This window comes from Cupressus sempervirens, chromosome 5 (genome assembly GCF_028749045.1).
Source record: "Cupressus sempervirens isolate cs-2001-9-10 chromosome 5, ASM2874904v1, whole genome shotgun sequence".
Classification (NCBI taxonomy): domain Eukaryota; kingdom Viridiplantae; phylum Streptophyta; class Pinopsida; order Cupressales; family Cupressaceae; genus Cupressus; species Cupressus sempervirens.
In genome coordinates this window covers 980366833-980383224 of record NC_143122.1, presented here as the reverse complement: position 1 = coordinate 980383224, position 16392 = coordinate 980366833, and the positions used below count along the sequence as shown (strand labels likewise).

General features: G+C 38.3%; 1 protein-coding gene across 1 annotated transcript in view; it reads left to right on the top strand.

Moving 5' to 3' along the window:
• LOC149559216 (protein CLT2, chloroplastic-like) overlaps positions 1–16392 on the top strand; it is a 151593-nt gene that overhangs the window by 103769 nt on the left and 31432 nt on the right. The window contains exon 4 of the mRNA XM_089833140.1: positions 14544–14659. Coding sequence (XP_089689266.1) covers positions 14544–14659 — 116 coding nt within the window. The remainder of the gene's footprint in view (positions 1–14543; positions 14660–16392) is intronic.

Sequence of the window (16392 nt, the reverse complement as noted above, 5' to 3'; positions counted from 1 at the left end):
TGAGATGGGATTCTGAACCTGGATGTAATGACCTCTGGACCCTTGAACCAAGTCACTGAACTTCTGAATTAAGGAATCACCATGATGGTATTTTATTCTTTGATTGAAGTGCATCCCCAAATTATGGCCTCTGAACCTCTGCTCTGACCCTGAATTATGGATTGAGGCTAGATTTTAAACTTTCCTGAATTGACAAATCTGCCTTTTGAATTTATGGAATGGTTAACTTGAACCCCTAAATCTGCATTCCTTCAGATGAATCACTTGAACCACTGAAACCAAGCCACTGAATCATACATGTGAACCTCTTAGAATAGATCATCAAACCTGCATGAGCACATTGAACTGTTTTGAACCGCTTTGAACTACTTCGAACTTCAGTTCGAAGTGGTTCAAACTCTACACTTGAAGTTTTAAAACCGTGGCTGTATCGGGTACTAACAGGGGCTCTAACTGTGGGACTGATTTTGATGCCAAAAGCAGAGAACTCCAAAAATCTCTAGGAGAAGAACAACGCCTTAACATTGGGCAAATAGAGTCAGCAAGAAGAGAAAGCCGGGAGCTGCTTGCAGAGAGGGCGGAGGGGAACAGGGCAAAACCAGCAAACCAAAACTCCTAAACTACCAGCAAGCATGAGGCTCGCACATTATTCAAACTACCACTACGCACAACAAAACTTATTTACGATATTTACAAAGGTAGGTAAAGAACCTACCATAAAAACCAGAAGAAAGAAGAAGTTACGCGAATCCATTTACCAGTTGGGAGAAATAGGAGCCTTTCCGAATCAGCCAAGTGCACCTCAATGGACCAACTCTAAACCATTGCCCGATGATGACTCCTTCCATGCCAAACTTCAAACTGACAGCGTGCATGCATATGTTGATCCACCTCTCTTTTCCAAAGAGCCATAACTCATGATAGTATTCATCTCCACTTAAGAATTGATTTCTCACACTGGCATGATTTAATTCTACCTCAAACTGAAGAACATGAAATGAAAAAGCTTCACCAAAGGATAATGTGCAATGCTCATGAACATTGTCGTGCAGATTCAACTCTCGTGCATGATCGATTTGCAGCCATAATGACGCCTCCTTCAGCATAGGATCAGCTTTCAGATGTATGCCTTCTTCATTTCTTTCAGTGAACCAGCTGTCATCAAATGTATCATGAATTCCATCCCCTTCCTTTCTTAGAGTGTCATCACATATCTCAGCATTACCCAAATCAGCAGCATCATGCATAGATGGATGAAAAGGAAAATTGCCAATAAATACTTCATTCTGAAACTGTTTTGAACAAGTACCTGAGGCATCATCCAAGAAATGATCCAGCTTGAGTGATGACACAAACGTACTAATGATTTCTTCTTCTCCACCGCTAGATTGAAGGTCAGCTTCATATTCTTCCTTCTCAACAAGAAATTCAGCAGGGGCGTCTTTGTCTAGTGGCATTTTTGTCTCATCTCCATGAAGAATTGAATCACCATCAAGAGGATTGGTTTGAGAGACATCTTCAGGCTGAAGACATAGCAAGAATTTGGCAATTACCTCTTCTTGTTGATCAAACGATATTTCTTTCCATGTTTGACAGTTTACAGTCTGAGTGCTAATTTCAGCATTTTCAAAATGAGAAAGAAACTCTTCTTCACGCACTTTCACCTTGTCATAGTTACATATTTCATCATCAAACGGAAAAAGTTTTTGCAAGGGCTGATCACTAGTTTGCAAGCATAAGGAATCATCTTCTTTCTTCATAGAAATAAGAAGTTCAGTCTCAGGCTGCATACTATCCTGAATCTTTTCATCAAGAAGGTTTTCCAAAGAAAAATGATCAACATCAAAAGTGAAAGATTGAAAATCCAAAGGCAAGTTGTCAACTTTCTCATCCATAGGAACTTCTGAAATAGGGAGATTATCAACATAGTTAAAACTGAAACTCTTAGGATGTGGAGAAAAAGATTTGAATACATCTCCATTAAAAGCAACATCATCTACAAGGTTTGCTGTTGCAACATATTCAGGATGAAAAGATTCAAGTAAAGACTCTTTTTCTACATTCTCCTTCAAAGGATTAATACCCTCACAATCTTTTCTGGTATTTAAAGATTCATTTTCAGACAAGGCACCTAGAGAAAGTATCTCAACAAAATCTTCAGGAAAAGAACAATCACCATGACTTTCTAATGTACAAATTTTTGTATGAGATGAAGAAAGATCTTGGGACAAGATTTCACCATTATCGCTTACCCTTACTCCAGTGTTGTCACGAGTATTCTCTTTTTGTAAAACTAGATCAGCATGATGCTGGAGTAACTCTGGCTGGATTTCTTCTTCGCTAAAGACTGAATAATTGCATGATATAAAATGAGATGGAATCACCGGGGCTTCCTCGTCACCAACATCCAATTCTTCTTCAAACTGCTGAACTTTTCTCTTGTGTATTCCCAAATCTTTCAGTTTATGATACCTAGCACAGAGGTTTTTCCATAATAGCCAAGGCAGGTCATCATCTTTGATGGGTATATTGTTCCAGACACCCCGAGAAATGCTTTCTTTAAAGCTGTCCACAAACTCACGCAATACTTTATCATCCATATGATAAAGTTCTGGGAGAGAAGGGTTTGGCCTTAATCTCCTCATGACTTTTATGGTTGGCATGGTCTTTGCAATAGAGTCGCCAATCTCCTGCACATGGAGATAATCAGAAAATTGAGGAAACAAATGTTAATACTGATCTTCGCTTTCGAGTCCCAAGCAGAGTCGCCAAAAATCTGTTAGTGAATAGATTGTCCTTTTGAAGAAATGCGTGCAAATCCGACCCTAAATGCCCAAGTGAGAGGACAAACTAACACCAACAGTTGGATAGGTTATCATGGATTGATAACTTTCCTCTGAATTTTTATCGGGTACAGCTCCCTGTATAAGATATTCAGTGAATCAAATGTGGATGCTTTTAACCAGAAAGCACGAAAGGATATCAAGCATCTACCCGTAAACATAGAGTAGACACGTAGACTTAATAATTGAAAATAAAGGAAACAGAATATAGCAGATTACACAAAGTTAATTTGTTGTACACTGCATTACATACTGTAAACGAAAATATATCCTTCATCCTCTTGAGAGGATTTAAAATTCAGAGCTTTAAAAGATGTTTTGAAAAGATGGTGCAACAAGAAAATAGTGACATTAGCACGTATTTCAGAGAAAACTAAAAATGATGCCAAGATCATGATCAGTGGAAGGAAAATATACCATAATCACAATTTTGATATAATTACCTCCAGTCTCCCTTCTGTGAATATAGAAGACTACAAAGACCCTTTTACACATTACAGCTAAATCACTATTTTTAAGAAAGTTGGAAACTTCTTTCACAATATTACATCAACCATCAAAACCCTATCTCTAACTCTGGAAAGAAAGAAAGTGTGCTCATGCTTTGCCTTTACTTGTATTCACAGTTCCCCAATCTTACTGTCACTCAAAGCCTCCCAGCAAAACCTAGAAAACTGGAACCCTTTCTTTGTCTTACAACCTCGGCTAAATAGGATTCTATCAAAATCTCCCTTGCGGTTCCCATAACCGCTTCTTGCAAGATGGTTCCTTACACATTCCCAGGAAGTTTCTCTTTTTCCCCATTGGTTTATCTTCATAAACTTTATTAAAGTTTATTTCCATCAATAATAATCCTTTTCAAAACTATTTTGATGACCCTTCAGTCCGAAGATTATTGACCAAAGTTTTAACATCTTCCTGTGGCTGTATCTGCTTTGGACAAGTGTACAAAATTAATTGACAGATGTCAATTAATAATTTTTCACATTTATTCCTCATTTGAATTTCCCATGAGATTTTGATATTGAGCTCAACGATGATTCAAGCCAACATCTCCCAGAACTTTTACTTCAGCTCCATGGGAACAGCTAACAACATTTCTCAATTCATCCATGCTTCTATATCTGGAATTCAGATTATATAAGTCACGTGTTATATATTTTTCTGGAGAAACTGAATCAGTTGGCGGTGGAAGCCAGACAATTGTGAATCCTAATGAGCCTTTAATATTGATCACCCTAATGCCTTCATTTTATCTTTTTCTCATAGTTTTGGCACTAATCTCATTGTAATGTATGAAGTTCAGCAAGGCTTCCTTTTAATTAGGAACTCACGGCTTTATTAAGAGGAAAGATTGATTTTAATAGCAGACTACGGGCATATTAGCTTGCTATGACAGTCATCATAACCGATGACAAGGCATCGCGGGTAACGTTTGACTATTGTAACCGCGTGGCTCTTACCCGACTACAATAATGGGAGTTCAATTAAAAAGAAATGCTAATTTCAATGGGCTCTCGGAATTCTCCATGGTTGTTGCACTTGTTAACTAGAACAAGTCTGCATATGTATTGAAACCCGTGGTATTCTTTTCCATCGACCCTATGGCAGGCTCATATGTGGTTCAATAATTAACATTGCCGTCTTCAATCTTCATTCTCTTGATGCAGATTTTCATGCTACGGGCCCTTTGATTCATCTTTACTAATCTGAGAGCTCCGCGTTCCTCATTTTATGATGGAAGTGTGATCACTAACGAGCTTCAAATTATACGCTCGTGGGATGTCTGCATGGACAATTTCTCCACCTTCTTCGAGATAACTATTTGAGGCACGTGTAGATGGTAGTAACCTGAATGTGACTTTCACATCCTAGCTTGGTAGTGCTTTCTAATTCATTCTGCCCATTCATTTGGAACAGTTGCATGGTGGAGAGAAGCATCCAAAGCCATTATGCGGAATTGATATTCAAATAATAGAACTCGTGCAAGATAAACTTGACCATATCTTACATCAATTATGTAGCACGCTCCAATATTAGGGGTTTCAGTTCTTCTATGTTTCTTAATAAAGGTTGACCATTCAATGCACATATGTTTTGCTTTTCCTGAGATGTATCCCTTATATGCCGATTACTCATAATCATTTATGAGCTTTATCATTCTTGCGATGGGAGAGGGAAATGGTAGACATTCTTCTATATAGCAGTCCCAATGGCGCAAATTATTAATATTTCTCAGGGCGCGGCTTGATAATGAAACGGATGTATTAGAATAAGCAATATCATGGGATTCACTCTATATATTTAACCTTGGGGTGCTGTCTTATGTGTCCGCCCAACCAATATTTGATTTCGGGCTAACGCAGTGGCGAACATTTTGATTCTCCTTTTCAACAACTCAAACTTCCCTTTAATGCTGTCATACATGTAATGGAATCTTGAAGCTGGCCATGAACCTTCCAAATCATATATTACTTTTGAGTTAGTATGGACCAGAACTCTCCTGAACTTCTAAATTTGATCCAAAAGAAAGCTTCTCTTCATATTTAGAGTTAAATCCCAAAATGAAGTCCGATTGCCTTTCATCTTTTCCCTTTTTATGAATGGGTCATCTTTAATCAAATTTCTCCACATTTACAATTTGATAATGACATCACCAAACACTCGGACTAAATTTTGCACCTATGACTTCAAACAAATTGAACCAACTCTGAACCACTGAAGAGCTCTGAAGTTGCACTATGATGATATTTTATTCTTTAGCTGAGGAATGTCTCCAAATTAGGACCCTTGAACTTCTGTGCTGGAAACAATGAATTTGGCAATTTGAGCCTGGATCTGGATTTGCATGCTAAACCAGTGAACCACCATGTGTTTTTGAACAATTGAACCACTTCGAACTACTTTGAACTGAGGTTCAAAGTGGTTCGAAGCTATGAATTACAAGTTTTAAAACCATGGCTGTGTCGGGTACTAACATGGTCCAACTTCAATTTTGACAAGGGAGATTCGTCATTGAATTGTACTTCTTTTGGATATCCTCTAGGATGTCTTCTATTCCACTCCTTTCCTCAGTGCTTTGTCGAAATGGCTCCAAAAGTGAAAAATTTGCTCTCTTCAATTCTTCATAGACAATATCTATTTTCTAGCATCCATTGGCACTTCTCATATACTTGGACTCTAGATTGGACAAGTTTCTTTGCTTCTATTGCTTTTGGGAAAAACAGACTTTAGGTGCTCTACCCCTGTCAAGCTCGCCTTTGCTACTAGAGAAACCTTTCTCAATCTTCAACAATGGCTTCTTCTTTCTCCAAAACTGAGCTCACTCTTTGATACTCTTCTGCACTCCTTCTCGACCTCCAAGCTAAGGTGTTCAGTTGCCCAATGATATCTTCTTGTTTGTCTTGAAAACCCAAATCTGTTGGAGGACTGGGATTATGCCTTCATGAGGAAGCACCATTTTTCCTCATCACTATAAAATTGCATGAATTTTGCTACGAGATACCAGAAATTTTCTTTATCAGCTCTCTCCCAACAAAGTCGCTAAAAACTATTGGTTGACAGTTTATCCTCCCTTATTTCTCAATAGGAATTGTCTCTCACCCAAGGGGTGGGAAAACAAAAAGTCACCAACAGATTGGGAAGCGTTTTTTTTGGTTTTCTCCTCCTTTAACTTCCCTTTGAATTTTAGAGGTACAACTCCCTCTTAGTAGATGTGCAGTGAATTTTTTTTGAGTTACTACATATAATCAAGGGTATGCTCTTAACCAGAGAGCAGGAGAGGCTAATTCTAGATTTCTTGCAACCACAGAAAACCCAGGCAAGACTTAGAGATTGTAGCCCAATCACTCCCACAAGCATGAAATTAACTAGACCACTTTTCAGCACATCAACTAATCCTAATTCTACTCCTAAATGCATCTACCAACTACTAAATGAAATGTCGATTTACTTCTAAATGCAGACATAGAGGACATAGAGATGCAACTAAACCCAACTAGCCCAACCATTGTTAAACTAAATGATTCCCCAGCTCATTCGCACCCAAATCCCCAAACACATAATGCAATGCAATTTCGGCATGGGAGAAGAAAATGTTGGAAACCAAGGTAACCTTCTCATTACAAGAACCATTAATCCTAACAACTATTAAGACTAACAATTCATAGTTTCAAGCAAAAACCATATTCTCCATTCAACACAAATTCTCGATTCTCACTCTATAACCACTGTTACAGGGGAAAACTTATACCAAATTTGCTGATCTTCAGTTAGATTTCAAAATAGTACATATAGGTTCTTCAACTTCAAGCCATTACAAAATTACATTCGAGAAAGTAGAGGAAAGAGCAAGAGAGAGAGACACTTGTCATTTTTGGTAGGTTACAAATGATTAGGAAGCAGAAGCATCAACATTCCCTTTCATTAATTCCTCGGGTGTTTTCTTGGCTTGATTGAAAGGCTTTCATAACGACATTTGTCGAGAAAATGGTGTCGCAAGTAGAACATGCCATCAAGGTAGGATAACCTGCACAATTAACACTTGCTACATGTCCTCATTTTGGCGAAAATGGGTAATGTTGTATTCCTTTATGCTTAGACACTCAAAATGTTGCCATGTGTCATCATTCCGGCGAGAAGGAGGAACGCTGCATTCCCTTTATGCTTAAACACCCAAAATGTCACATGTGTCTGGAGCTTCATGTCATGCATCTTTCTAGTGGTTACTAAATTTGGGCCCACATGGCATGAGTTAACATCTCATTTTCGGGCATTTTCTTCTACCACGTGTTATCTCTTAAGATCCATCGATCTTGTTAGATCAACGATTCATACTAATTCGAGGAGAGAAATGAGAAAGTGAGTTGCGTGAACTTGCGAGAACTCGAAATGTTGCCACATGTCTAGGGTTCCTGAAATGAAATTGTGATCACCCACTCTTTTGGTTAGGGCACTCAATTTCCACTTGGTCATCTTTGAGGCTTGGACCTTTGCTTAGCCATGGGGGCAATTCTTCCTTTATGTAGGACTAAGGGGAAAGCGTAAAAAAGGGTGACCAAAATTGGGGCAACAAATTATTTTGTCTCCAGGCTAACTTATGTGATAAGCAATTTTGGGGTTTGATTTTATTATTTTCCCCTTAGTATTTTCTTTTATTTCCTTCTTGTAGCCTTCTAGTAAATAGAAAAAGAGTTCTTCCTTTCCTTATAAGGTTTCAATTTCAACCCATTGACTAGGTCTTTTAAAGGGTTACTTTCTAAGGTTGACAACTTTATTGCTCCATTTTCCCTTACTTACATTACTCTATATGGTTCCAACTATCGTACTTTGAACTTGCCAAGCTTTATTTCACTCTTAACATTAAACTTGAGTACCAATTGCCCTGGGTGAAAATTCATATTCTTCAAATATTTATCCTGTTAGAATCTACATCCCCATTGTGCTGCTTCAGTAGCCCATTGAGTCATTTTCCTTCTCTCGTCCAATTATATTAAAGCATTGAATCTTTCTGTTAATATTTGCATATCCTCTAACCTATGTTCAACTACTACTCTTAGACTGGGTACTGTGTATTCCACTGGCATCACAGCCTCCTACCCGTACATTAAACGAAAGGGGGTTTGCCTAGTGGTGGCCTTGTAAGTAGTCTTGTATGCCCATAAGACTTTTGGAATCCTTTCCTCCCAGTCTCCTTTTTCCACTCCACAAGGCTTGTATGAAATGGTCACCAATACTTTGTTTGTAGCCTCCGCTTGCTCATTGGCCCTAGGGTAGTACAAACTGGAAAATTTTGTGCTCACTTGTCATTGTCTTGATTGCTTGGTTTACAAAAGTGCACTCCTCTATCACTTGTTATCTGCAAGGGTATGCCAAACGGTGTCACTATTTGCTCATAGAGAAATCTAGCCATACTCAATGTTGTATTGTCATGGAGTGCTCTTGCATCTGTCCATTTTGTGCAGTACTTTGTTGTCACCACTATATACCTACATCTGTGATTATCGTTGATAGGCAAGGGCCCCACAAAATCCAATCCCCAACGTTCAAATAGTTCTTGTGGTTGCGAAGGAAAAAGTGGCATGAATTCTCTTTTTAGGGCTTTGCTCACCCTTTGACATGTATTACAACTGAGAACCCATTGTCGAGCTTCAACATGGAGTGTGGGCCACCAAAGTCCTACTAGAATACCTTCTTGGCTAGTACATCTAGTCATATATGATCCCTCCATGGATTCTCTTAGGACCTCGAGAATATCTTCCTCCATCACACATCTCCTTAATACCTCATCAAACCCCATCTTATATAGTGACCCATTAATAAGCTGAAATGTCTTACTTTTCAGTGTAATTTTTCTTCTTTCTGACACTGGCATGTCTCTGGGAAAGGTAGAAGTTGATAGGTGTTAGTCGATACCTTCGTACCATTGTGGTAGTACCGCAATTTCGAATAAGTGAGCATTTGGAAAGTCCTCATTCACTCCACTTCCAATGGATTCTCCTGACTTTAATCTTCACAACTGGTTTGCAATCACATTTTCTTTTCCTTGGACGGATTATGATTTTGAAAGTGAATCGTTGAAGGAGGATTAGTCACCTACTGAGTCTCCCTTGGATAATAGACTTGTTAACCAAATACATGAGTGCTTGATGATTAACGAAAAATATAAACTAATAAGTAATGTCTAAATTTCTGAACTGCATAAACCATACTTAGTTCTTCCCTTTTGGTGGTGTTGTAGTTATGCTCCACTTTCGAGAGTAGTCTGCTGGCAAAGTAAACCGGTGGTCTAGTCCCTCCTTTCCAATTTGTCCCACAGTGCCACCTATTGCATAGTTAGATGTGTCCACATGCATGTGAAACTCCTCGTTCTAGTCAAGAGATATGAGGATTGGAGCGCCGACCAACTTCTTCAATTCTTCAAATGCTTCCTCTTGGTCCTTTCCCCATGCAAATTTCTCCCCTTTTATGGTTAATTTCTTTAAGGGTAGGTATACTTTTGCAAATCCCTTTATAAACCTCCTATAATATCCCATGTGTCCTAAAAATGATTTGAGACTAGTCACATCCATGGGAGCCTTCATGTTAACAATGACTTTGATTTTGTCAAGATCCATTTTCAGCCTCTCTTTGCACACTCTATATCCGAGAAGCTTGCCTCGGGGGACTATGAATCAACATTTCTTTGGGTTTAATGCCTACCTGGCTATTTGGCAGCGTTCCACGCATTCTCCTATAACCTTCAGGCGATGTTCCATCCTGCTATGGATAGACCAGTCATTTAGAAAGGCCTTAAAATTTCCTACTAACATCCCATTAAATATGTGAAGAACAATTCTTTGGAATGTGGCTAGTGCATTACACAACCCAAATGACGTCCTGTCCTAAGCATATATCTCATCCTCTACTACGAAGGTGGTTTTTAGTCTGTCCTCTTGGGCAATGCTGATTTGGTTGTACCTCGAAAACCCGTCCATGAAGGAGTACATCTCATGTTCGGCCACTTCTTCCAAAATACTATTTGTAAAGGGGATTGGAAAGGGGTCTTTTATGGTTACTACATTTAGGTACCTAAAGTCTACGCAGATCCAAATTTGATTTCCATCTTTTTCCAATGATATAACTATTGGCGACACTGACTCTCTGGTCTATGTTTTGAATGTTATACCCGCCTCCAACATATTTTTGATCTCCTTTTGAATGCTAGCCACATAGTTCTTATTCATTCAGTAAGGCCTCTTGCATACTAGACTTGCTTTTGATACTAAAGGGTATTTTATGGATGCACAATTCTGGTGGCACTCCTTTTAAGCTCTTGTACATCCAAGTAAACACGTCCTTATACTTTAGAAATATTCTAAATATTGCCGCTTTCAATACACAATCCAAGTCGTCTCTTATAAAAATCTCTTTGGGTTGGTCCCCTTCATCTAGATTCAGTTTCTCTAGCTTAGCCTCCTCATACTCTATTATTTTATCCTTATGGAATGTGTGTGTTGGGTATCATCAATTGAGGTTGTTCCTTCTATGTGCTCCTTGTAATACCCTGGATAACCTTCCTCATGTTCCATCTCTTGAATCTCCAACATATTGCACTTTGGTTGAAACACTTAATAATCCCCCATTTGTCAATGAAATAGGGCATTGAGGGAACTTGTTTCATCTTTTGATCATTCTCCCAGCAATAGAATGCCTTCTTCATCTAGTTCGATTCCATTGCCATCCTCTCCCTCGACTTTTGAATTACTTCCAAACTCCTGACTTACAAACTAGCTCCTTAAGTCAATCATGCATTTCAGACCATCTACTTCAATGAAAAGGGTGTTTTACTTCTAGTTGTGATTTCCTTTGTTGAGATTAGCCATCCTCTTCCAATAATGCATCGTAACCCTTCTTCTCCAAGGAAATAACTACAAAACCCAAGAAAAACTATTGTGTCCCAATCACCACTTTTTGTCCCGTTAAGGTCCCAATGGGCTTGATGTATTGGTTCGCTCCTACCAACTGGAAAGTGGGTGGCCAAAGGGTTGGTTTTCTGAGAGCCTTCCAAGTTTCTTCAGGGTGGACATTAACACCTGAGCCTCCATCTACAATACTATTGGTCAATTTGCACGCCATAATCTCCATCTCCACCACCGTCAGTGTCCTTCCCATCCCTTTAGTAGATAGCAAAGTTATTGTCTTTCCATTCTTTTACTTCTTCCTTCAGTGATTCCTCCTTCGTACTGGTTCCGTGTGCTATAGCCACCCTCAAGTGCAGTAGGGTCTCCGATAGATCCCCAATCTTTACTGGTACAATAGTCTCCAAGACTTGCTTCTTGATGTTAGTTTCCAAGATGTATTTGATGGAGGGAATTTTAGCAGTACTTACCTTTCCTTCCTTACCCATGAAATATTGGATCTCCTTCTTGGCTTCGTCCAATCTCTCCTTTTCTGTACCTACATCTAGATATGTGAGTTTTCTAGCTTGCATCTGAGTGATGGATAATGCTTCCTCTTTTGATTTTGCTGCCTCCAACATGCTCACACTTTTCTTTTTTGGGCAATTAGCATCCTTGTGATTACCTAGTATGCAACATTTGTAGAGAATCCCCCCACTCTGTCATCCACTCTTACAATCATAGGCAAAATGTCTCCATTTGTTACATCTCCTACATTTTATCATGGGTCATCCCCTAGAGTCGTATTGAATTCGACTGCCCTCCAGGTGATGATTCCATGTTTGTGTTGCATAAGGAGTAGAGGGAGGTGTGCATGGTTCTCCTTGAGTGAAAAATACTTGGACATTGAATGCCTTCGAGTTTTAGGAACAATCCTTGATGGAGTGCTCCATTACCTGACATATGGCATAGAATGCCTTTCTGGGATAAGTGTTCTCCGTGTGTCCTTCCTTTTCACAGTATGTACACCATTGTTCTTTTCCTTCTCTTTTTCCCTCCTTGCATTCTGTTATTTCCTTCATCATCTTCATGTCTTTTTGCAATGCTTGGATGGTTTTAGACTAATCCCCACTTTCTTCAAAACTTTCGCTCGAATATATATGCCTCCTTCCTTTAGAGGTTTTGCTTTCACTCTCTATATACATCGCGCAAGTAGACGCATCAGCAAATGATGATGTGGGACAATTTTATTTTTCTTTGTAGGGACAGGATCAACCCTTCAATAAACTACCTTTTCTTTAGCCCATCTGTGAATTTGTTATCCAATTTCCCTATCAACTCCTTCAACCTCCTACTATATTGTCTTACACATCCATTTTTCCCTTTTCTTGAATTGAACATCTCCGTTATGATCTTATCATCATTCCGTAAGAGCCTGAATTCTTGTTTGAAAGTTATGCAAAGATCCTTCCATGTGGCCTTCTTCCCAGCCTCCAAGTTTGTGTACCAATCAATAGCCATACCCCATAGAGTTCCAAGAAATGCCTTTAACCATTCATCGGTGTCATTTCTCCATTCACCTACCATATAGTTATGTAGGCTTTACAATGTCTTGTAGGGTCTTTTGTTCCGTTTGTGAATCTTGGAAGTTTTTGCTTTTCTATGGCCATCCTTTTCTCGCTCCTTTGACTATTTCTTCCTATCGGGGTTGTGTTCCTTCGTGCGAGGATTATGTTCCCTCTTGCCAGGATTGTATTCCCTCTTGTCGAGAGAGTTTCTTGGGTGCTTGGTCTAGAGACTTCTTCTCCCTCTAGTTCCTCCTCTCTGTGACTAGAGCTTTGTTCCTAAGTATAACGGTGTTCCCCTTGTGTCAGGGTCTTGAGGTCCATCCACCCCTCCTTCCTCCCTCCTTTTGAGATTGCCAAATTGGCGACGCCCTTTATTGTATTTTCAAATAAATTCTCTTCAAGTTGATTTGTATCTTGGGAGTGATTAACAAGTTCTCCTAAGTGGCAGAACCTTTCTTCCTGTTCCCTATTTTGTAAGAGTCATCACAAGGCTTCCCCCCCTCTAGTTTCTTCTTGTACTTGCCTTGGGTCCTTATTTGGAAGTAGGGGCAGGAATTATTCTTTTTCCTGTTTGTCCTCCTTGGATTTCCTTGCTACTGAAGTTCTTGTGTAAACTTCTTTCGGCTAGTTGTTGGAGCACTTGTTCCCTTCTCCACTCTTTGTACTTCGGCTCTTTCTTCTTCCACATGTACCAAGTTTCGTACCAGCAGTCGAGGAATTTGTCCAAGAAGATCGTATGCCGTTGGTGGTATTGAAAGTTCGTCCCATGCCATGCTTTCTGGAACTCCTCTCTCTTGGGCTTCCTTTTGCACGTATTGGTCGACAAAGACTTCCCATGCTACCACTAGATCTCGTGTCACTTGTTCCTCTCTTGTTATTTCCTCCTCTTTTGCATCATTGTTTTTAACTTGTATCCGTGGTAGGAATGGTCTACCCATTACTCCATTCTGTCTAATCTATGACCTCCAAGATCGAACTTAGGCAACAACGCCAAAATTTAGAACAGTTACCAACCAGAATAAGAAAGCATACATTCAAATGTGCTAGAATCAACAAAGCATTTAATAACAATATCATATGTTCCAAAGTTGGTGAGAGAACCAGTATATTTTATTGATTACCACAAACAACAAGTACATCATTCATGTTCCAATGTTCTTAAATAGAGGTTGGTTGGTTAGGAAGACCAACTGACACATCCCCTCGCTACCAAACTGCCCAACCCCAAACTAACTATCTTTAATTACATCATTGTATTATTATGCCCTACAACCTTAAATTAAATCCCATTGTTCCAAGAAAATTGCTTTTTTTTTTTAAATTCAAAAAATCATATGACCATGATTTTAAACTGTACATATTGAGAGCTTAGGTTTGCTTTTAACTTCTTCCAATAAAAGCATGTTTTGTTTTAAGTTGCTATTTTCTATTATTATTTCTCTGTCATTTGTTTGCAGTATATGTGGCCTATTCATGCAGGGAACACTTGGAGGATACTTAATCAATATCTGATTTATGTATATTAGAGTGGATCTGTTTCGCATGTTATATATGTTCAGTAGGATGAATGAACTAGTTTCTAAAATTTTTCATGATTAAATATGCTAAGTCGATAATAAATCAATTTTCCTCAAGAAATAATTTCTGAAGTTTTGCTACTTGGGCTATTGTATGATGCCAATGCATTTGGTGAAAGATGAAAGACCAACACTTATTGTAGCTATTTCTTGCTAAATTCATATGTTTCAGTGCAGACATTTCTGGTGTGGCAGCTCATTTTTTCTGTCCTTCTTTTAGGAAGGCGTTATACTGTGAGTCAGCTCTTTGGCTGTTTACTTGTAGCTGCAGGTGTGATCATGGCTGTTTCAAGGTATAATTTTTTATCCTTGAATCTGTTTCTTCTCAAACTGCAAAATTATTGGTCAATATTTAAATAGAGTTCTGGTTTGTTACTTTATAACCTCTCTTGGTACTGTCACTGTTCATGTATTGTTGAAGTCGATGCCTTATCGTCTTAAATTTGAGCTTTATTAATACATATTCAAATTCTCATTCGAAGATTTTTTCTTTAAACATTGACGATATGTGAAAGTGTTGATCTGTTTTGGTAAGAAGAGACATTGCATCAATATGGAAGAATCTGTTTTGAAGCATGTTATGGTTTTAAAATTTATAATCATGGATTCCTTTTTCTGTTTAGAAACTTAGTTCTAAATGTTCTTTGTAAAATTAAGGAAATGTGGACCAATTTATTTTCAATGCATTAGACTATTATGTCAAAGTCTCTTCATTTACGAAGAAAGAAGCATGAAAGGGAACTGCAGTTGACATTTTATTTAAAGCATTAGTAAGGGTATAGAAGGAAAATTCACCAAATCGAAAAACTCACAAACGCCTGATTCTTTTTTGGGAAAAACTCAACCAATTCTCAGCAAAAACTTGGCAAAAACTATGGAAACTTAAAAAAAAAATTTAATTAGAAATGCATTTGTTTTTGCAAAATTCATTGAGAAGATGCATCCAATGAGTTAATAAATGAGAACTCAAAAGAAACAAGCTGAGTCTAGATATATTTAAGCGCAAAGTGGATATAAAATTGTATTCTCATGAGGAATGCTCATGGCTGTAAGCAAAATAGTAGATTGTTTTTGTAAAATTGAAATTAAATTCATCATGACAATTAAATCTTCCTCTTACCATCTCTAATAAAAACTAAGGGAGAAGTACAAATTGGGGGTCTAATCCAAGAAGTCTACACTATAGCTCCTCGCTCGGTACGTCTGACTCAGTTTGTGGCTCATCCTCCATCGTGGATGTAGCTTTGCCTCTAGCTTCTTGCATTCGACTCATTCTTCTCAATGTCATCTAGTGTGAAACCAATTCCACCCCCTTCCTCCTTCGTAGCTTGCCTCTCCAAATCATTGACATCGTTCTTTGGAAACAATGGAGGCTTCTCCTATTATGTCCAATCTCTATAAGGATCTATATCATTCAAATCAATTGGACCAATTTCTGCTTCCTGTTCCTTACATGCAATTGAAGATTATATTGCACAAAGACAAGGCCATTGAAACATTTTTGAGCTAACTTTTTCCTTTTCTTTGTGTGGATGACCTCAAGCAAGCTTTGATTGTCCTCACAACTAGATGCACTACAAGGGTGACATTAAATACTAAGGGCAATTGTTTTGAGATCTAGGGCATTTTTACCTCAACTTTTTCACCAAGCATCTGCAAAATAAAATTTGAAGAGTTATAAAGAAAAGAGAAAAGTGAAAAGTGAAAACATATTTAATCAATTTATCAATTTCTTTAAACCCCAAATCCAAATGGAAAATGTTGTACTTTGGGTTTTAGTAGCTCTTCCTCTCTTTGCCAACTCTGAAGAGAATAGCTTCGTAGTTTTAGTGTTCTTCCACAATGAGGTCTCTCTCCCTAGCCTTAGGTGTTACATACCAATTTACTAGACTGAAAATACATATTTAATTCTGAAGCTCATAACTTGTACAATTAACCGGAAGGATGTAAAACTGTTAGGAAAGCAAATACATCTTAACTATATTTCCAAAGTAACATCGATTACAACCTATTTCATGTGATGATA